Genomic DNA, 22,500 nt, shown 5'->3' on the forward strand with positions numbered 1-22,500 from the left:
ATGCATAATAGGCTCCTTTGAAAAGCATTGGCGCGCGTGTAAACGAGGTGCTCTACCAACTGAGCTATAGCCCTTGTCATAGACATCTTAACATATAGATAATTTCTTGTCAAGATGGATATTCCATAATCCACATCATAGCTCTCTGATCTATTTATTTTATTTACGCTTAACAGAACAGATTTATTTACGCTTAACAGAACAGATTAGTATTGCTTAGAAATAATATTCCACCTATAATCCCCGAAGTGATGGGTTCTTTTTGTGGTGATAAATGACCTACTTAACTCAGTGGTTAGAGTATTGCTTTCATACGGCGGGAGTCATTGGTTCAAATCCAATAGTAGGTAGAACTTATTAGATACCGGAGTCGATGAAATGATATCTAATAAGTTTTTCTACCCCATCTTCTTTTTTTGTTTTATCAGATTAGACTTGATTGTGTTCAATTGGCAGAATCAACATGTGGTGTATAATAAAGAACTTTTTAAAAACTTCTCTTTATTATTTTGATGTATTGACTTGACTAGTAGGAAATAAATTGACAGCCTCTACTCGTGTCCTAGCTCGTCTGAGAGCTAGATTCGCTTCAATTGCTTGTCTCTTACCCTCAGCTCTACTCAAGTTAGCTTCAGCTATTTCAAGAGCTTGTTGAGCTTCTTGCGGATCAATGTCAGTACTTATTTCCGCATCATTTCCTAAAATGGTGATTTCATTATTACCTATTCTAGCGAAACCACCCATCAGAGCCACCGTTAACCATTGGTCGTTGTTGAGGCGTATTCTCAAAAGACCTATATCTACAGCCGTGGCAATAGGGGCGTGGTTTGGTAATACGCCAATTTGGCCACTATTAGTAGATAAAATTATTTCTTTCACTTCTGAGTCCCAAATAATTCGATTAGGAGTCAGTACACAAAGATTTAAGGTCATTTCTTCAATTTGCTCTCCTCTTCTAAGTTCATAGCTTTCGCGGTAGCTTCATCGATGTTACCTACTAAATAAAAGGCCTGCTCGGGAAGACTGTCTAATTCTCCGGAAAGGATCAGTTGAAACCCCCTAATTGTTTCTGCAAGACCAACATATTTTCCTGGAGAACCAGTAAATACTTCTGCCACGAAGAAGGGTTGTGATAAGAAACGCTCGATTTTTCGTGCTCTTGCTACAGTTAAACGATCTTCTTCGGATAATTCGTCCAACCCAAGAATAGCTATAATGTCCTGAAGTTCTTTGTAACGTTGTGAAGTTTGCTTAACTCTTTGCGCAGTTTCATAATGTTCCTCGCCAACGATCCGAGGTTGTAACATAGTTGACGTTGAATCTAAAGGATCCACTGCTGGATAAATACCTTTGGCAGCTAATCCTCTCGATAATACGGTAGTAGCATCTAAATGTGCAAATGTCGTGGCAGGAGCAGGGTCGGTCAAATCGTCCGCAGGTACATAAACGGCTTGGATCGAAGTTATAGATCCCTCTTTGGTAGAAGTAATTCTTTCTTGCAAAGAACCCATTTCTGTACTAAGGGTAGGTTGATAACCCACTGCAGAAGGCATTCTCCCCAATAAGGCGGATACTTCTGATCCTGCTTGGACGAAACGAAAGATATTGTCGATGAATAGAAGTACGTCTTGTTCATTAACATCCCGGAAATATTCCGCCATAGTTAGGGCAGTCAAACCAACTCTCATACGAGCTCCCGGCGGTTCATTCATTTGACCGTAGACTAGAGCTACTTTTGATTCTGCAATATTTTTTTCATTAATTACTCCGGATTCTTTCATTTCCATGTAAAGATCATTTCCTTCACGAGTACGTTCGCCTACTCCGCCAAATACAGATACGCCTCCATGAGCTTTGGCAATGTTGTTGATCAATTCCATGATGAGTACTGTTTTACCTACTCCAGCTCCTCCAAATAGTCCGATTTTTCCTCCACGGCGATAAGGAGCTAAAAGATCCACTACTTTAATTCCTGTTTCAAAGATTGATAATTTCGTCTCTAACTGTATAAAGGCAGGTGCAGGTCTATGAATAGGAGATGTTGTGCTAGTATCTACAGGACCTAAATTATCAACAGGCTCCCCAAGAACGTTGAAAATTCGTCCGAGGGTAGCTCCACCGACTGGAACGCTTAGAGGAGCTCCCGTGTCAATCACTTCCATTCCTCTCATCAGTCCATCTGTAGCACTCATAGCTACAGCTCTAACTCGATTATTTCCTAATAATTGTTGTACCTCACAAGTCACATTAATTTGCTGACCAATAGTATCTCGACCCTTAACTACCAAAGCGTTATAAATATTAGGCATCTTGCCCGGAGGAAAAACAACATCCAGTACTGGGCCAATAATTTGAGCGATACGCCCTAGGTTTTGTTCTTCAAGTGTGGAAACCGCAGGACTAGAAGGGGTAGGATTGATTCTCATAATTATAATTAAAGTAAAGTATGTCGAAAGTTTTTTTGAATAGTGCCATGCCAAGTCGAAAATAAATGTCCGATAGCAAGTTGATCGGTTAATTCAATAAGAAATAAATGGGAGTTAGCACTTGATTTAGTTGGTACCACCCAACCGAATACGATTCAATCGTTTACTCATTCAATTACTCATTCAATGAGTCAATTTTCAAGTTCAGCCAATCCTTCTTTTTTTCAAAAGAAATATTAAGTACATGAAATCACGAGTAAGTCTCTTTCATTTCTCTATCATTATAGAAAAACCATCCGTATTAGATTCTATTATCTATAGAATTCGAACCCGAACTCCATTTATGATTCATTATTTCGATCTAATTGGCCATTGTTCTTTTTTTTTTTTGAATAGATATTGGATTTCCGCCTATCTATTCTTTATACCCTTTTAGGATGAATTATGCCTATTTTCACATCTAGGATTTACATATACAACATATATCACTGTCAAGAGTGAATTTTTCTTAGTATTTGGATTCAAAATAAGAAGGAGATCCATTTGATTTTATTGTAAACTTGCAAAACAAACATTGGGTTTGGGTTGCGCCATATATATCAAAGAGTATACAATAATGATGTATTTGGAGTATACAATAATGATGTATTTGATGAATCAAATACATGGTCTAATAATGAACCATTTCATTTTAACATAACATTGAAATTAGTTGATAATATTAGTTGAATATTTTTTTTCTTTTTTTTTATTTTTATTTTTGTCAAAGGTTTCATTCATGCATAATCTATATCGAGTAGACCTTGTCGTTGTGAGAATTCTTAATTCATGAGTTGTAGGGAGGGACTTATGTCACCACAAACAGAGACTAAAGCAAGTGTTGGATTTAAAGCTGGTGTTAAAGATTACAAATTGAATTATTATACTCCTGACTACGAAGTCAAAGATACTGATATCTTGGCAGCATTCCGAGTAACTCCTCAACCTGGAGTTCCGCCCGAAGAAGCAGGGGCTGCGGTAGCTGCCGAATCTTCTACTGGTACATGGACAACTGTGTGGACTGATGGACTTACCAGTCTTGATCGTTACAAAGGGCGATGCTACCACATCGAGGCCGTTGTTGGGGAGGAAAATCAATATATTGCTTATGTAGCTTATCCTTTAGACCTTTTTGAAGAAGGTTCTGTTACTAACATGTTTACTTCCATTGTGGGTAATGTATTTGGTTTCAAAGCCTTACGAGCTCTACGTCTGGAGGATCTGCGAATTCCCACTTCTTATTCCAAAACTTTCCAAGGCCCGCCTCACGGCATTCAGGTTGAAAGAGATAAGTTGAACAAGTATGGTCGTCCCCTATTGGGATGCACTATTAAACCAAAATTGGGATTATCTGCAAAAAACTACGGTAGAGCGGTTTATGAATGTCTACGTGGTGGACTTGATTTTACCAAAGATGATGAAAACGTAAACTCACAACCATTTATGCGTTGGAGAGATCGTTTCTTATTTTGCACCGAAGCACTTTTTAAAGCGCAGGCCGAAACAGGTGAAATCAAAGGACATTACTTGAATGCTACTGCGGGTACATGTGAAGAAATGATGAAAAGGGCCATATGTGCCAGAGAATTAGGAGTTCCTATCGTAATGCATGACTACTTAACTGGTGGATTCACTGCAAATACTAGCTTGGCTCATTATTGCCGTGACAACGGCCTACTTCTTCACATCCATCGCGCAATGCATGCAGTTATTGATAGACAGAAAAATCATGGTATGCATTTCCGTGTACTAGCTAAAGCATTACGTATGTCTGGTGGAGATCATATTCACGCCGGTACAGTAGTAGGTAAACTGGAAGGGGAACGTGAGATGACTTTAGGTTTCGTTGATTTATTACGTGATGATTATATCGAAAAAGACCGAAGTCGCGGTATTTTCTTCACTCAAGATTGGGTCTCTATGCCAGGTGTTCTGCCCGTGGCTTCAGGGGGTATTCATGTTTGGCATATGCCTGCTCTGACCGAAATCTTTGGGGATGATTCCGTACTACAGTTTGGCGGAGGAACTTTAGGACACCCTTGGGGAAATGCACCTGGTGCAGTAGCTAATAGGGTGGCTTTAGAGGCGTGTGTACAAGCTCGTAATGAGGGACGTGATCTTGCTCGTGAAGGTAATGAAATTATCCGTGAAGCTAGCAAATGGAGCCCTGAACTAGCCGCTGCTTGTGAAGTATGGAAAGAGATCAAATTCGAATTCGAACCAGTAGATAAGCTAGATAAAGAGAAAAAGTAAGTGTGCATAATTCAGTAATTCCTGTTTGTTCTCCTAATTGATTGCAATTAAAGTCGGCCCAATCTTTTCCTAAAAAAAAGATTGGGCCGATTGCCGAATAAAAAAAAAAAGAATGAGCATTCTATACTATGTATTTGCATATATCTTTTATATGTACAGATGTACAGATCTTACCTATATATATACAAGATAAGATCGAAGACTAAACAACTCAATACTTCTATTGTTTGTTGTTGGATCCATAGGATTGGATTAATTATGGATCCTTGGGATTGGTGGACTTTTTTATATCTCCTAGTTTCAGGCCATAGATCAAGCCAAGGGAAAGGCTCCTTTACCCATCCTATATATTGTCTTTTTCGTTCCATGTTAAAATAGAAACTTAATTATTTGATTATACGAGAACAAATTCTTTATTCTTTATTTATAGAAATAAACAACTATCTCTATTTTCGATGAGAATTTGTACATCACATGGAAGAAAGCTGTGTCTTTCTATTTTAAAATTTATAAAAAGATTCTATCAATATATATTGAAGTGATACCTCGGCTTCCCACAAAGGAGAATCATTTCTTTCAATACTTACTCGTTCTTTCAATACTTACTCGTTATTAATTAACAATCCTAATGATTAGGATTAGATTCGTATGCTTAATTCTGATAAGAAATCAAATAGTGAAAGTAAAATGATTATCCATCGAATGTATTGTATTTCATCAAATAGGGGGTAGAAAGACTCTATGGGAAAATGGTGGTTCCGTTCGATGTTGTCTAACGAGAAGTTAGAACATAGGTGTGGGCTAAGTAAATCTAGGTGTGGGCTAAGTAAATCAATGGATAGTCTTGATGGTATTGGACATACCAGTAGAAGTGAACAACCTATTCTAAACGATACGAAGAACGATACGAAGAAAAAGATTCCTAGTTGGAATCATAGTGGTAATTATAGTTTCACTAATGTTGATTCTTTATTTGAAATCAAGGATATTTGGAGTTTGATCTCTGATGACACTTTTTTAGTTAGGGATAGTAATGGTGACAGTTACTCTGTATATTTTGATATTGAAAATCAGATTTTTGAGGTTGACAATGATAGTTCTTTTCTGAGTGAACTAGAAAAAAAACTTTCTAGTTATTTGAGTAGGGGGTCTAAGAAAAAGAATCACTACTATTATCATTACATGTATGATACTCAATCTGGTTGGAATAATCACATTAATAGTTGCATTGATAGTTATCTTCGTTTTGAAGTCAGTATTAATAGTTCTATTTCGGGTAGTACCAACAATTACAGTGACAGTTACTTTTATAACTTCATTTGTACTGAAAATAGAAATAGTAGTGAGAGCGGTAGGTCTAGTAAAAGAACTAGAAAAAATTTCAATGATTTCCATGAAGAGGTGGAATCCGATTTCCATGAAGAAGTAGAATTCCACGAAGAAGTAGAATCCGACTTCCATGAAGAAGTAGAATCCGATTTCCATGAAGAAGTAGAATTCCACGAAGAAGTAGAATCCAATGATTTCAATGAAGAAGTAGAATCTGATTTCAATGAAGAAGTGGAATCCGATTTCAATGAAGAAGTGGAATCCGATTTCAATGAAGAAGTGGAATCCGATTTCAATGAAGAAGTGGAATCCGATTTCAATGAAGAAGTAGAATTCCATGAAGAAGTAGAATTCCATGAAGAAGTAGAATCCGACTTCCATGAAGAAGTAGAATCCAATGATTTCAATATAAATCAAAAATACAAACATTTATGGGTTCAATGCGAAAATTGTTATGGATTAAATTATAAAAAATTTTTTAAGTCAAAAATGAATATTTGTGAACAGTGTGGATATCATTTGAAAATGAGTAGTTCAGATAGAATTGAACTTTCGATTGATCCCGGAACTTGGGATCCTCTGGATAAAGATATGATATCTATAGACCCCATTGATTTTCGTTCAAAAGAGGAACCTTATGGAGATCGTATCGATTCTTATCAAAGAAGGACAGGTTTAGCTGATGCTATTCAAACAGGCATAGGTCAAATAAATGGTATTCCCGTAGCAATTGGCGTTATGGATTTTCAGTTTATGGGAGGTAGTATGGGATCCGTAGTAGGCGAGAAAATTACTCGTTTGATCGAGTATGCTACTAATCGATCTCTACCTGTCATTATTGTGTGTGCTTCTGGAGGAGCACGCATGCAAGAAGGAAGTTTGAGCTTGATGCAAATGGCTAAAATATCTTCTGCTTCATCTAATTATCAATCAGATAAAAAGTTATTCTATGTATCAATTCTTACATCTCCTACAACTGGTGGAGTAACAGCCAGTTTTGGTATGTTGGGGGATATCATTATTGCTGAACCTAACGCCTACATTGCATTTGCGGGTAAAAGAGTAATTGAACAAACATTAAAAAAGGTAATACCTGAAGGTTCACAAGTGTCTGAGTATTTATTCCATAAAGGTTTATTCGACCCAATAGTACCACGTAATCTTTTAAAAGGTGTTCTGGGTGAGTTATTTCAGCTCCACGGTTTCTTTCCCTTGAATCCAAGTTCAAAAATGTAAAGTATAGCACTAGATTCAGTTATTTTATTTGTAGCGAACAAGTATTTAATTCGTCGTAATCAGGTGTTTTCTTTGGTGACATAAGTTCTCCTTGTAATAAGAGACAGAGGTTTCGGATAATTTTTATTTTATATTTTATTATATTTTATTTATTATATTTTAGAATATAGAATATATAGTTTTAGAATATAGAATATATAGTTTCTATCTAGTCATTTTCTATCTAATCATATAGAATTATAGTTGATATTACTTATTACTTATAAATAAATATTATAAATAAATAATATTTATTATAATTTTTTATAATATATTTATAATATAATAATGGCTTGATATAATATAATAATGGCTTGATATTACTTATAATAGATATATCATAAGTAATAGATATATCATAAGAAGATATCTTTCTAATAGATAGAAATATTAAAACAGATAGAAATATTAAATTGAGGCACCTATTCTATGACAGATCCCAACTTACCCTCTATTTTTGTGCCTTTAGTGGGCCTAGTATTTCCGGCAATTGCAATGGTTTCCTTATTTCTTCATGTCCAAAAAAATAAGATTGTCTAGACCCAATGGGACCGAATCTTATCAATTTATTTCAACACTGGATGATAATACAGATATTTATCTCGTGTAATATGGTATGATATGTGGCTCTTTCCGAACACACAAATGAAAGAATCGTTATGCGGATATATGATATCTGCATAAATGCATGTATATGTGAATATAGCTGGTTCAAAATGGATTAGTGAATATTTTAAATAGAAAGTCAATGTATCTAACCAATTACTCTCCTAATGTTTCACATCAGAATAGTGCTAGTTGATGAAAGTTACTTCGGGATCAAGAAAGGTAAAGTCAAATTTATTTGGGTTATTCGCTCAATTCCAATCGAATGCACTGGATCTAGTATAGTATGAATTGGCGATCAGAACATATATGGATAGAACTTATAACGGGGTCTCGAAAAACGAGTAATTTTTGCTGGGCCTGTATCCTTTTTTTAGGTTCACTAGGATTCTTAGTGGTTGGAACTTCCAGTTATCTTGGTAGGAATTTGATACCCGTATTTACATCTCAGCAAATCATTTTTTTTCCACAAGGGATCGTGATGTCTTTCTACGGGATCGCGGGTCTATTCATTAGCTCGTATTTGTGGTGCACAATTTCGTGGAATGTAGGTAGCGGTTATGACCGATTCGATAGAAAAGAAGGAATAGTGTGTATTTTTCGCTGGGGATTTCCTGGAATAAATCGTCGCATCTTCCTTCGCTTCTTTATGAGAGATATCCAATCAATCAGAATAGAGGTTAAAGAGGGTCTTTATACTCGTCGTGTCCTTTATATGGAAATCAGAGGCCAAGGAGCCATTCCCTTGACTCGTACTGATGAGAATTTTACTCCACGAGAAATTGAACAAAAAGCTGCCGAATTGGCCTATTTCTTGCGCGTACCAATTGAAGTATTTTGAAACGAACTGAAGTGAAGAATAAAATGAAGAATAAATATTTTCTCAAGATGGGGGAAGGAACTTGCTAATTCCTCTTTTAATACAACTGAAGTTTCTTCATTCTTTTATACTAGAAAAAGGTCTAATCTAACTAACGAATCTAATCTAATAAGTATAGATATAAATTCATCAAACCTATCCGAACATGTATTTCGTAATACAGAATTCATCTTTTTAGGCCCAAGATTTGGAATTGATACCCTTTTCTGGTTAGACGGTGAAACATTTCGAAAGAATTAATTGATCCAGGGGGAGTTTTTTCGTCTCGAAACTCGATTCGTTACTTCAAGTGGGTTTTCGAGTATTCATCGAAAGGAACAAATGAAAATAAAATTGGTTCAAATTTGCCCAATTGAGATATCTGGAATAATATTTATTTCTTTTTTTCTCATTTTCATCCGAAAAGAACTCTTATTCTATGTCTATATTCCTTCTAAATCAAAAAAAAAATAAAATTATTACACAATAATAGGAAAGGAATAGACCCATAGGTCAATACCTTGTTATACAACTCGTGCTTCAAAGAAATATCAGATCAGATAGAGTCAACGAATGAAGCAGGTTCATTAACAATTCAATTCACAGAAAAAAAAAAATGAAAAAAAAGAAAGCATCGGCCTCCCTCCCATATCTCGCATCTATAGTATTTTTGCCCTGGTGGGTCTCTTTCTCATTTAATAAATGTCTGGAACCTTGGGTTACTAATTGGTGGAATACCAGGCAATCCGAAAATTTTTTGAATCATATTCAAGAGAAAAACGTTCTGGAAAGATTCATAGAATTAGAAGAACTATTCCTATTGGACGAAATGATAAAGGAGTACCCGGAAACGCATATACAAAAACTTCATATAGAAATACACAAGGAAACAATACAATTAGTCAAAGCACACAATGAATATGATCTCCATATCATTTTGCATTTCTCGACAAATATAATCTGTTTCGCTATTCTAAGTGGTTATTTTATTCTGAGTAATGAAGAACTCGTCATTCTTAATTCTTGGGTTCAGGAATTCCTCTATAACTTAAGTGACACAATAAAAGCTTTTTCTATTCTTTTAGTTACTGATTTATGGATCGGATTTCACTCGACCCATGGTTGGGAACTAATGATTGGTTCGGTCTACAACGATTTTGGATTGGATCATAACGATCAAATTATATCTGGTCTTGTTTCCACTTTTCCAGTTATTCTAGATACAATTGTGAAATATTGGATCTTCCTTTTTTTAAATCGTGTATCTCCTTCGCTTGTAGTAATTTATCATTCAATGAATGAATAAAGAACTCATTTGATCTTATTATATCAATCAAATCAGAATCTTTCTTCGTGTATAAAGAAAGTATTTTCAATTTGACTTAATTCTTTATACTTTTATCTGTTCAAGGTATTCGTCCTATATTCCAGTACAATTATTCCAGTACAATGACAGACTCGTGTATAGGGAACTATACTAGCTACCTATCTAATTTATTGTAGAAATTCGGGGATCAATGATTGGACATGCAAAATAAAAATACTTTTTCTTGGGTAAAGGAAGAGATGACTCGATCCATTTCTGTATCGATCATGATATATGTAATAACTCGGGCATCTATTTCAAATGCATATCCCATTTTTGCGCAGCAGGGTTATGAAAACCCGCGAGAAGCAACGGGACGAATTGTATGTGCCAATTGCCATTTAGCTAATAAACCCGTGGATATTGAAGTTCCGCAAGCTGTGCTTCCTGATACTGTATTTGAAGCAGTTGTTCGAATCCCTTATGATAAGCAACTGAAACAAGTTCTTGCTAATGGTAAAAAGGGGACTTTGAATGTGGGGGCTGTTCTCATTTTACCCGACGGATTCGAATTAGCCCCCCTTGATCGTATTTCTCCTGAGTTGAAAGAAAAGATAGGAAATCTGTCTTTTCAGAGTTATCGTCCCAACAAAAGAAATATTATTGTGATAGGTCCTGTTCCCGGTCAGAAATATAGTGAAATCGTCTTTCCCATTCTTTCCCCCGACCCTGCTACGAAGAAAGACGTTCACATTCTTAAAATATCCCATATACGTAGGTGGGAACAGAGGAAGGGGTCAGATTTATCCTGATGGTAGCAAAAGTAACAATACAGTCTATAATGCTACATCAGCAGGTATAGTAAGCAGAATAGTACGTAAAGAAAAAGGGGGATATGAAATAACCATAGTTGATGCATCGGATGGACATCAAGTGGTTGATATTATACCTCCAGGACCAGAACTTCTTGTTTCAGAGGGTGAATCCATCAAGCTTGATCAACCATTAACAAGCAATCCCAATGTGGGAGGCTTTGGTCAGGGAGATGCAGAAATAGTGCTTCAAGACCCATTACGGGTCCAAGGTCTTTTGTTCTTCTTGGCATCTGTTATTTTGGCACAAGTTTTTTTGGTTCTTAAAAAGAAACAGTTTGAAAAGGTTCAATTGTACGAAATGAATTTCTAGGTGCAGAGATTCCTTAACATCAAGTTGGTAAAAAGCGCCGAATTTTTTTTGATCCATACAATTATGTATGATCAAAAAATCTGTAAACCTTTTTGGTTGCTTTGTTTATACTTTTTTTTCGTTTTGCGGGATGTCTGGAATTCATTACTTGTATCCTATTCTTAGTAATAGACAATAGACATACAAAGAAAGAGAATACAGAGCAAGGATGGGAAAAATGAAAGAAAGAAATCCTTTTAGGAGGGATTACTAGTCTTACGAGTCTTCTATTCGACACAAGAAAAGGGCGGAAAATCCTTTTTCTTGTGTCGTCTTATATCGAAATAATAATGATTTTTTCTCCTGTTCGTCAAAGATTACCATTCCTTCTTTTCCGGGTCCACCAGAACTCTTTTGGTTAGATTCATAGGAAGTTGTGGACAAACAAAAAGAGAGAAAGGATTAGGGGAATAATTGATTGAGCAAATAGAACTTCTTCAATTAACTTAAACTTTTAACTTAGAGAAATTATTCAAGAGAAATTATTCAAACAAATTATATTATAGAGTTTTATAGAGTAAGTTCTATAGAGTAAGTTCTATTAGTAGTTTAGTATAGAAATTATTTGCAGGATGTCTCATGCGTAGAAATCTATATAATATTGTATTATTCAGAAAATCCATTGATTACTCTTTTCTTGTTTCTTCATAAGAGTTAATATTATGGAGGAAAGGAAGAACAGAGACTATGAATCAATCAATAGATTCAATTCTTCAAAAACATTATTAAGAAACAAAAGAATAGAGTGGTTTGAAACATCAGAGCAAAGGATCCGTTTTGTCATTTCATTTCTACGAATATAATATTTTGATTATGTTGACTGGCCAATTTGTATGTTATGGAATAGATCATAATCTTCCTATAAGAGTAAGAAAAGAACTCAACGGGACCTTATCGCTCTAATTAGACAAAGGAGGGTAAGGTCCCGTTGAGTTCTTTTCTTACTCTTTCATGTCTACAATCCGGTTTATCCGATTACTAGAGAGATGAACCCAACCCAGAATATGAACCGTAAAAGAAAACACCTATTAAACCGATCACAGGAATACCAGTTACAGTACCAACCAGCCAAAGAGGAATCCTTCCAGTAGTATCGGCCATTTCCCCTACTTTCCTCCACATTTTCTCAAATGGTCGTGCTAGAGACAAAAACAGTCATGGATAATTATGAGGATGGTATCTTTCCGAATGGGATAAGAGAATTCCTACTATTCTCTTTCTTTCTTTCAATTGAAGAAATAATTGGAAAATAAAACAGCAAGTACAAAAATGAGTAATAAACCCCAGTATAGACTGGTACGATTCAATTCAACATTTTGTTCATTCGGGTTTGATTGTGTCATAGCTCTATAATTCAAATTAGGTTTATCGTTGGATGAACTGCATTGCTGATATTGACCCCAAAAAAGAAACGGTAGGTACAGCTAGTCCGTGAACAGCCAACCATCGCACTGTAAAAATTGGATAGGTTCGATCTATGGTCATTGGGGGCCTCCTAAAAGGATTTACTAAATTCATCAAGTTGTTCCAAAGAATCAAAACGGCCGGTTATCAATGGAATACCTTGTCGGCTCTCTGTGAAATACTCGTTTGGCCGAGGACTTCCAAACACGTCGTAAGCTAAACCCGTACTGACGAATAACCAACCCGCAATGAATAGGGAAGGTATAGTAATGCTATGAATGACCCAGTATCGAATACTGGTAATAATATCAGCAAAAGAACGTTCTCCCGTGCTTCCAGACATTCTGAGCTCCACAAATTTTTGTACATTCAAAAAAGGGAATCGATTCCTTGAAAGATGGGATCAGTAAATGGAAAACTACTGATATTGCATCTTTGTGAGATCGTCAATTTTGTACCAAAGGTTTATTTCAAGTATACCGAATCAGTATAGCTATCCTTCCTCTGGCACAGCAACGCAGTCTCGATCGGTACCGAAATGCTACATAATTCTTTTCTTCTTTTTTTGTTCCTTGTCTATGCATAACTCTATGTTATTCAATAGATCAATAGAAAATTACTCAAATTCCTTATAAGATTTCCATTATTGGATTCATAATAGAAAGTAAAGATCTTGGAAAAGCGTGAATCGATGGTTTCTAATAATTTATGAAGCATATTATAATATTCACACAATTCAATTATATGTATGCGAAATCTATAATAAACCCATTTTTTGGTTAAAAGTTTTTTTGTTCAAATCTTTTTATTTCAAGTAATTGGTTGGTCGTATAATACAATAAATATACTGTAATACAAAATACAATAGTATATACTATATTAGTGAAAGAAACAGAACATGAAAGAAACAGAACCCAGTTGGAACAATCCATATTCGTGATGCAACCGTTATTGTATTAGATCCAAAACAAAGGTTCTTTCTTGACCAAACTAGAAGTATGGAACTCCATGATATGGAAAGACAGAATATAGAATCTAAAAGGATAATGGAAGTTGTTCGTCTTTGAATCGAGTTGGACCTGAAAAAAAAGAATAAAAATATAAAAATGAAAAATAGAGTAAAGGTTTTATTTTTTTCGATAGATCGTGGGACACCTTTTTCTTTTCATTCGAAATATTATGTTATGGGCAATTAAGCAACCTATTACTGTACTGAGTCCAATGAGTTAAAATAAATAAAAGGTAAATAGTATCAGGCCGTTCGTTCCAAAAAGGATTAGATCCTATTGAAATAGAAAGGAAATGATTAAAATGGAATTTTCAAATCCAATTCTTTTATTCCAAAATTACTTAAATTACTTATATTTTATTTAATATTTTATTTAATATTTAAGTATAAGTCCATAAGTAATTTAAGTTTTGAATGAAGTTACACGGCACAGTTCTTAATTACTATTACTTTTACTTATACTTTATATTTTACTTACTTTTACTATTACTTTATTCAACTCACAAATACTTTATTCAACTCACAAATTCCACAATGAATCTGTTGATTCCGAATCATAGGATCGGTCAATGTCACAGCAGATGAATCGAATTTTTCTACCTATGTCACTCTTAGTTAGTCTTATCTATAATGACTGATGAATCCAGAATTTTCAATTGGAACTAAACTAATTCTGTCAATTGATTTTTTCTTGCCGTCGTATTTTGTAAAAATTGAAACTTAGGTAAGTGTTTTATCAACATATGTAGCAAAAGAACATATCTAATTTAGCTCTTTCATGCTTACTATAACTAGTTATTTCGGTTTTCTACTGGCTGCTTTAACTATAACCTCAGCTCTATTCATTGGTTTGAACAAGATACGACTTATTTGAAATGAATTGAATGAAAAATTGATAAAAACGAATATTTCTCTGAGATTCCGGGTATTCTATGGTTCTTTCTCACATCAATTGCCAATTCTTGGTCATTGAGATTCACGGATAATTCAGATTAATATTTAGGGATAGATCTTACCTTTCTTTTTATCCCCTTAAACAAACCGAAATGATTGAAGTTTTTCTATTTGGAATCGTCTTAGGTCTAATTCCTATTACTTTAGCAGGATTATTCGTAACCGCATATTTACAATATAGACGTGGTGATCAGTTGGACCTTTGATTGAGTAATATTTCTTTCTTTTTTTGATTGACCTCCTGCAGGAAGGAGGTCAAATTCAAGTTACAATTCAACTTTTTGTTTTGTTAAATTATTAATTATTTTATTGTGATTCGACATCAAATAAACCGAATCACGCTCTGTAGGATTTGAACCTACGACATCGGGTTTTGGAGACCCGCGTTCTACCGAACTGAACTAAGAGCGCTTTCTTATCCTTATGACAGGAGATACGACTGTACTGTAAAGAAAAGTAATTTTTCTACCCCCAATACGTCTTGCATACATATAGTATGCAAGACCGGAAGATTATGTCCAATTTTAATCGATCTCAATGAATCCCTCGTTACTGCCCATGGGAGAAGTAATAGGTAGGGATGACAGGATTTGAACCCGTGACATTTTGTACCCAAAACAAACGCGCTACCAAGCTGCGCTACATCCCTTTTCAAAATTGTTGTACAGTTTCATTGTACAAAATCCCTGTCTTGTTTTCCATATCGTCATTTTCTCCTCCATCTATATACAATTTTCTTGTCATTTCTTCTTTTTGGTTTCATATAATAAAAGAATTATATACATCTGAAACCTAACGTATAAAAAAGTTAATATTTATCAGTAATGCTCAGGAACAAGGGATTAGATTTTTTTTCTTTTACAAAAAAAGAAAAAAATCTATTGCTTCATTGTACATATCTATTTTAGTTAGGAATCCTGTTTAGTTAGGAATTCCGTGTAAAAAAATACAAATGATCTTGAACTACAGCATCTGACCATATATGTATTACAATCCATAATAGAAGGAGGATTTTCAATGCGAGATATAAAAACATATCTCTCCGTGGCACCTGTGCTAAGTACTCTATGGTTTGGGTCTTTAGCAGGCCTATTGATAGAAATTAATCGGTTATTTCCGGATGCCTTGTCATTCCCCTTTTTTTAATTCTAGTTATTGATTGATATGCGAAGAAATGAAGAAAATTAGAGATACAATTCCACGTGACTAAAATTTCGAATTTCGCCCCTATTTTTTCAGTTCTTTAGGATAGGAAGGAAAAGAAAAAAGTGTATTGAACCTCAGCAAAAATGTGGTAGATCGAAGATCGAATTTTGGAGAACAGAAATGAAAATGTGGATCCAGTCTACGGCGAGTTCCACGAAATCATAGCATAGAAAGAAGATATTTAACTTAAATAATAAATAAAATAAATATTAATAAAATATTGAGATTTAGGATAGGAACAATTGAGAGTTAGAAAGAAATTGTATTATTTAATTATTACTCCATTAAATTATTACTTTATTATTCTAGTAAAATTGTTACTCCATTAATATAATATTAATTATCATTATATAATGAAATGATAATTGCAACGAAATACTTAGAAATTCCATTTCTAGTTAGTAACTTCTATCGATTTTTTTTGTTCTTTTCTTCTTCTTCAGCTCGGATCGAAAATAGAAGAGTTAAGCCGATCCAAAATTCAAAGGAGGTTCATGGCCAAGGGTAAAGATGTCAGAGTCATAGTTATTTTGGAATGTACCAGTTGTGCCCGAAATGATGTCAATAAAGAATCGCCAGGTATTTCTAGATATATTACTCAAAAGAATCGACACAATACGCCTGGTCGATTAGAATTGAGAAAATTTTGTCGCTATTGTAACAAGCATACGATTCATGGAGAAATAAAGAAATAGATCGAACAGAACGCGTGTGCGCTCTCGCCAAGGAAGAGGAAGAACTTAACATATATTTAGAAGAACTTAACATATATTTAACATACTTAACATATATTTAACATATATAATATACATAATGTATAATATACATAATGTATAAGATATATAATATACATAATGTATACAAATCAAAGCCTATTTTGGTCGGATCTGAACTGAAGTGAATAAAGAAATAGAATTTTAGAAATAAGGAATAAACCATGGATAAATCCAAGCAATCTTTTCGTAAATCCAAGCGATCTTTTCGTAGGCGTTTGCCCCCAATTGGATCGGGGGATCGAATCGATTATAGAAACATGAGTTTAATTAGTCGATTTATTAGTGAACAAGGAAAAATATTATCTAGGCGGGTGAATAGATTGACTTTGAAACAACAACGATTAATTACTATTGCTATAAAGCAAGCCCGTATTTTATCTTTGTTACCTTTTCTTAATAATGAGAAACAATTTGAGAGAGCCGAGTCGATCCCCAGAACTACTGGTCCTAGAACCAAAAATAAATAGACATACTCTTCAATTGACTCAAAACTCCAATTGTAACTCAAGCTCAGATTGATGTTTTGTTCGAAAAGGCCTAGAATCTAGAGCGGGTTCCTGTGTTATAAGAAACAAAAAATGGAGAAAATTTTTTTTATTGAAACATATTCGTTCATTCCTATTACTATCTTAATTTCTTTTTATTCTATTTTCCCGGAGTTCCTTCTCCGGGGAATTCTGTTTCAATCATTCCTGTACTGTATATTACTTTAGAATCTACTTTATTTGATGATCTTGTTGGAAATCATGTAAAGACAATTCTTATTTGATATAGCTATTTGTGCAGGTATTTTACGATTAAGAAGCAATTGCTTCTTGTACAGATTGTGTATTAATCTACTATAACTATACAATACCTTATTATCACGAGTTACTGCATTTATCCGAGTGATCCACAAACGACGAAAATCCCTCTTTTGCCTGCCTCTATCTCGATGAGAGGAAGCCAAAGCTCTCATTTTCTGTTGAGTAATCGTTCGAGTAAGTCTTGAATGAGCTCCTCTAGAGGTTGATGCAAATAAACGAATTTTTGTTCGACGTCTCCGAGCTGTATATCCCCGTCTAACTCTGGTCATTGAATCAAATTAAACCTTAATGAATAACTAATTGATTTCGATTCTTTCAGTCATCCTTTTCCCCTCTCACGGTCGATTAATAACAAAACGGATTATTCCGATATATAAAATATAAATTCCAATGGCTTTTGCTACTATAACCTTCCTGACCACAATTTTTTATTCCGTCCAGGCATTTCACCTGCAAATAAGAAATTATAATGATACTCAAAAAAAATAGTGGGTTCCATCGTTTCTATGGTTACTTCTTAAACGGTGAGGTCCTCTCTATACACCGGAGCCTCTTCTTTCATTTAACCAAATGGTATTGTGAACTTGTATAGTTCACACTCTTTGGCTCTACCCATCAATTATAGAGTAATAACTCTTTTCACACTAAGAGTTATCTATACAGTGACGGCATTTAATTAGGAAAGTTGGCTAGGTAGCTGACCCTCTTAGTCCGCTCTTTTAACAATAGGCGCATAATCTTTTTGCTTCTTATAATACTATTTCCTCCGCTTAATGGATAACTATTTGCTACCAATGGGGAATTGCTTTTCATCTCAAATCTAGGTGATTGGATTTGCACCAATGGAAACCATAAATTCCATACACAATATAGGTATATGATAGATCTTTTCCATTTACCCTATTCATTGGTACCGGTCATTGACACTGGAAAAATTGTCTCATTTGTTCGAACTCATGATCTGAACGAGTCGCACATACACCCTAGTACATGTTCCTCGACGCTGAGGACATCCTCTAAGAGCGGGAGATTTCGTAACATTTCTTATCGGCTGTCTTGCGTTTCTAATAAGTTGTTTAATAGTTGGCATGTCGTATATATATATATGTATATATAGAATTAGAATGGAATGGGTTGGTTTAGATCGATCTTAACCTGATATTGGATTGATGATTATGAATTTTTTCTATTCAATACCAAATCACAGAAAATTCGAATTATGGTTTGAAATGGATTTACACGAAATCCCCGGTATTTTCATTTTCGACCGCTACGAGATCAACAATGCCATGAGCTTGGGCTTCTGTTGCTGACATAAAAACATCCCTTTCCATGTCTTCGGATACAACCCATAAAGGCTTGCCCGTTCTTTGTACATAAACCTTTGTGAGGGTTTCACGAAGTTTCAGTAGTTCTTCCATTTCCAGGACAAATTCCCCTGTTCGTGATTCATAAAAAGAACTAGCAGGTTGATGAATCATGACCCTAAATATATTGATATTGATATAACATCATGAACGGTTCCTCTATCTCGTATGATTGGGCTAATGTAAGGGATAAAAAAAAAATAACAAGAAGAAATTGAACAACCGTACAGGCATCTTCTGTGCGTTGCATACGGCTCCGCAATGGAATTTACTTTTTTCTTCTCTTCTATTCTATCTAAGAAAGAAAGAGAATCCATCTGATTCAGATCGTTGAATGATCCATTTACCACCCTTCCTTTCGTAGGAGTCAAAAATACTATGATGGTTCTGTTGCTTTATATATTTATCTCGTCTGTGATTTAGCAATCCCAAAGTGCCTTTCTGATACGATCAAATAAGGAAAACTGATCTTTTTTTTTTTCATTTTCGTACTCTTCCATAACATAAATATCAGAAAGAAACTTCTGGTGTGGAAGAAAAATGGTTTGTGACGCTGAAATGTACCCCCGACACATAAAATCAACAAATCGGAAATAACCTTTGTTTCATACTACTATCTCGATACAAAATCTCATGTTATGAAAAAACAATAATGGTTTGTTCATATCGAACTCGAAGTGCCATGCTATTATTACTTATTATTCATATTCAATATGGCGAAGGCATAGTCTTTCTTTTTTTTTTCAAATAAAAACTCATTGGCGCCAAGCGTGAGGGAATGCTAGACGTTTGGTAATTTCTCCTCCGATCAGAATGAAAGATCCCATAGAAGCGGCTAACCCCATGCATATTGTATGCACATCGGGTGGCACAAATTGCATAGTATCATAAATAGCTATTCCTGATACTACCCATCCGCCGGGAGAGTTTATAAACAAAAAAAGATCCCTAGTATTATCTTCTATACTGAGATATACCATGAGACCAACAATTTGATTTGAGATCTCGCTATTAACCTCTTGACCTAAAAAAAGTAATCTTTCTCGATGAAGTCGGTTGATTAGGACAAAATTGGTTCCTTTAGGAACTGTACGTGCACCTTTGGATGCATACGGTTCAAAAAAATTGCGAAAAAAGAATCAATGTGTCGATTCCAGTTCTATTTTTTTTTTTTTTTTTTCTGTAATAGGTTTTTGTTTTTCTAATAAAGCTTCCATTTTTAAAAAGACATGAGATGAGTTTTGGCTTCCTTACCTATAAAAAAAGAATTTACTGAACTTATTGAAATTGAACAAATCTCTCTCATTGATGTATTGTTTCATCGACATTCAAATCACGATGTAATTTTCTTGTTTCTGAATGGGCCTTTTCAATTCTTTTAGGTTCATGTTCTACTCCGGGAAAAGATCTGTCCGAATTCCATTTGCACATATAGGGCAAATGGTCTCAGTACCACTTCTTTTGTTACGACTTTTTTTTTTCAATTCGTTTCATGCCTTTCCCCAATCATTCGATGTACTCATCATACTATTCCGTTGGTTATTGGTTGGACGTTTGAAATCACTCCTATAATAAGGATAAGAATCGTTTATGATACAAGCGGTAATCATACATTACATGGATTACCAATTTGGTATTTTCTGAACGGAGCCTGGATACTTTATTACTTTATTTTATCTGGATACTTTATTACTTTATTTTATTTTTATTTTTCCAAGTCAACCATAAATTCTCCTAATTGATCCTCAAAATAAATAAATTGATCTAATTGCACTTCACGCTCCGAATGATTGATGGTTCACTCAATACAATATTTCTTAGGCGAAACAGAGGATATTTCGATCGAGGGAGAGAACGGGTAAATTCCATATAACCCAATATGTCTGACAAGTCGCACTATAAGTCAACCCAAACTGCATCTTCCTCTCCAGGACTCCGAAAAGGTACTTTTGGAACACCAACGGGCATTAAATTAAAGAAAAAATTGAGTACTATACTTCACTTTAATGTGGAAACATAACAATGGCTTTATCGTCTTCATCCCTTTTTCTGTTTATTGTATTTTATACATAGATTTTTATACATAAATTGGAAGGTTTATTTTATAGAGTAAGACAGAATGAATAAAGAAAAATTTTAACTAACGGATCAATCGTTGGAGTAATAAACAAGTATCTATGCATTCGTTTCCCGAAAGTAGAACTAATCCTCCCATTGCGTATTGGTACTTATCGGGTATAGAATAGATCTGCTTCTCTTTGTTCTTACGAACAGAATTGTTCCATTATTTTCAATGGAACGGAATAAAAATTAACCCTTTCTCATACGGAATCTACTGAAAAGGTTAGATACATAGTATAGTCTTTTCCAATGCGATAAAATAAAGTGACATAGTGTCTATTTTTCTTTGATAAAGGGGTATTTCCATGGGTTTGCCTTGGTATCGTGTTCATACTGTCGTATTGAATGATCCCGGTCGATTGCTTTCTGTCCATATAATGCATACAGCCCTAGTTGCTGGTTGGGCCGGTTCGATGGCTTTATACGAATTAGCGGTTTTTGATCCCTCTGACCCCGCTCTTGATCCAATGTGGAGACAAGGTATGTTCGTTATACCCTTCATGACTCGTTTAGGAATAACCAATTCGTGGGGTGGTTGGAGTATTTCAGGAGGAACTGTAACGAATCCCGGTATTTGGAGTTATGAAGGTGTGGCAGGGGCACATATTGTGTTTTCTGGCTTGTGCTTCTTGGCAGCTATCTGGCATTGGGTGTATTGGGACCTAGAAATATTCTGTGATGAACGTACGGGCAAACCATCTTTGGATTTGCCTAAGATCTTTGGAATTCATTTATTTCTCTCAGGGTTGGCTTGCTTTGGCTTTGGCGCATTTCATGTAACAGGTTTGTATGGTCCTGGAATATGGGTGTCCGATCCTTATGGACTAACTGGAAAAGTACAACCCGTAAGTCCAGCGTGGGGCGCAGAAGGCTTTGATCCTTTTGTTCCCGGAGGAATAGCCTCTCATCATATTGCAGCGGGTACATTGGGCATATTAGCAGGCTTATTCCATCTTAGTGTCCGTCCGCCTCAACGTCTATACAAAGGATTACGTATGGGCAATATTGAAACTGTACTTTCCAGTAGTATCGCTGCTGTTTTTTTTGCAGCTTTCGTTGTTGCTGGAACTATGTGGTATGGTTCAGCAACTACCCCAATCGAATTATTTGGTCCCACTCGTTATCAGTGGGATCAGGGATACTTTCAGCAAGAAATATATCGAAGAGTTAGCGCCGGACTAGCCCAAAATCTGAGTTTATCGGAAGCTTGGTCTAAAATTCCCGAAAAATTAGCTTTTTATGATTACATTGGTAATAATCCAGCAAAAGGGGGATTATTCAGAGCAGGGTCAATGGACAACGGGGATGGAATAGCTGTTGGGTGGTTAGGACACCCCGTCTTTAGAGATAAAGAAGGGCGCGAGCTTTTTGTACGTCGTATGCCTACCTTTTTTGAAACATTTCCGGTAGTTTTGGTAGATGGAGACGGAATTGTTAGAGCCGATGTTCCTTTTAGAAGGGCAGAATCAAAGTATAGTGTTGAACAAGTAGGTGTAACTGTTGAGTTCTATGGTGGCGAACTCAATGGAGTCAGTTATAG

At 35.2% G+C, this 22,500-nt stretch overlaps 4 protein-coding genes, 2 non-coding genes and 1 pseudogene across 7 annotated transcripts in view; 4 read left to right on the forward strand and 3 right to left on the reverse strand.

The window, feature by feature from the left end:
- Positions 1–786: 786 nt before the first annotated feature.
- Positions 787–2,426, reverse strand: LOC135654427 (ATP synthase subunit beta, chloroplastic). Its single transcript, XM_065175619.1, has one exon. The coding sequence runs from the start codon at positions 2,424–2,426 to the stop codon at positions 930–932; it is 1,497 nt and encodes a 498-aa protein (XP_065031691.1). The 3' UTR covers positions 787–929.
- An 828-nt stretch (positions 2,427–3,254) lies between these two features.
- Positions 3,255–4,797, forward strand: LOC135654428 (ribulose bisphosphate carboxylase large chain). Its single transcript, XM_065175620.1, has one exon. It carries the CDS (start codon positions 3,255–3,257, stop codon positions 4,716–4,718), a length of 1,464 nt encoding a protein of 487 aa, XP_065031692.1. The 3' UTR covers positions 4,719–4,797.
- A 593-nt stretch (positions 4,798–5,390) lies between these two features.
- On the forward strand, positions 5,391–9,421 carry LOC135654425 (acetyl-coenzyme A carboxylase carboxyl transferase subunit beta, chloroplastic-like). Its single transcript, XM_065175617.1, has one exon. The coding sequence runs from the start codon at positions 5,460–5,462 to the stop codon at positions 7,281–7,283; it is 1,824 nt and encodes a 607-aa protein (XP_065031689.1). The 5' UTR covers positions 5,391–5,459; the 3' UTR covers positions 7,284–9,421.
- LOC135654429 (cytochrome f-like) lies at positions 8,062–16,620 on the forward strand (annotated as a pseudogene). Its single transcript, XR_010502985.1, has one exon. The product of XR_010502985.1 is annotated as a cytochrome f-like (transcript).
- TRNAW-CCA (transfer RNA tryptophan (anticodon CCA)) lies at positions 15,022–15,095 on the reverse strand. Its single transcript has one exon. It is a non-coding gene; the product is annotated as a tRNA-Trp (tRNA).
- On the reverse strand, positions 15,260–15,333 carry TRNAP-UGG (transfer RNA proline (anticodon UGG)). Its single transcript has one exon. It is a non-coding gene; the product is annotated as a tRNA-Pro (tRNA).
- Positions 16,621–20,991: 4,371 nt separating the features above from the next.
- The window catches only part of LOC135654426 (photosystem II CP47 reaction center protein), a 1,945-nt gene continuing 436 nt past the window's right edge, over positions 20,992–22,500 (forward strand). Inside the window, exon 1 of the mRNA XM_065175618.1 lies at positions 20,992–22,500. This exon is cut by the window's right edge and continues 436 nt beyond it. Coding sequence (XP_065031690.1) covers positions 21,266–22,500 — 1,235 coding nt within the window. The 5' untranslated portion in view covers positions 20,992–21,265.

Source organism: Musa acuminata, unplaced genomic scaffold, assembly GCF_036884655.1.
Source record: "Musa acuminata AAA Group cultivar baxijiao unplaced genomic scaffold, Cavendish_Baxijiao_AAA HiC_scaffold_64, whole genome shotgun sequence".
NCBI lineage: Eukaryota > Viridiplantae > Streptophyta > Magnoliopsida > Zingiberales > Musaceae > Musa > Musa acuminata.

Bases quoted from the DNA above. Each gene is read 5' to 3' on its own strand.
- LOC135654427 (XM_065175619.1), bottom strand. From the start codon at position 2,426: ATGAGAATCAATCCTACCCCTTCTAGTCCTGCGGTTTCCACACTTGAA.
- LOC135654428 (XM_065175620.1), top strand. From the start codon at position 3,255: ATGAGTTGTAGGGAGGGACTTATGTCACCACAAACAGAGACTAAAGCA.
- LOC135654425 (XM_065175617.1), top strand. From the start codon at position 5,460: ATGGGAAAATGGTGGTTCCGTTCGATGTTGTCTAACGAGAAGTTAGAA.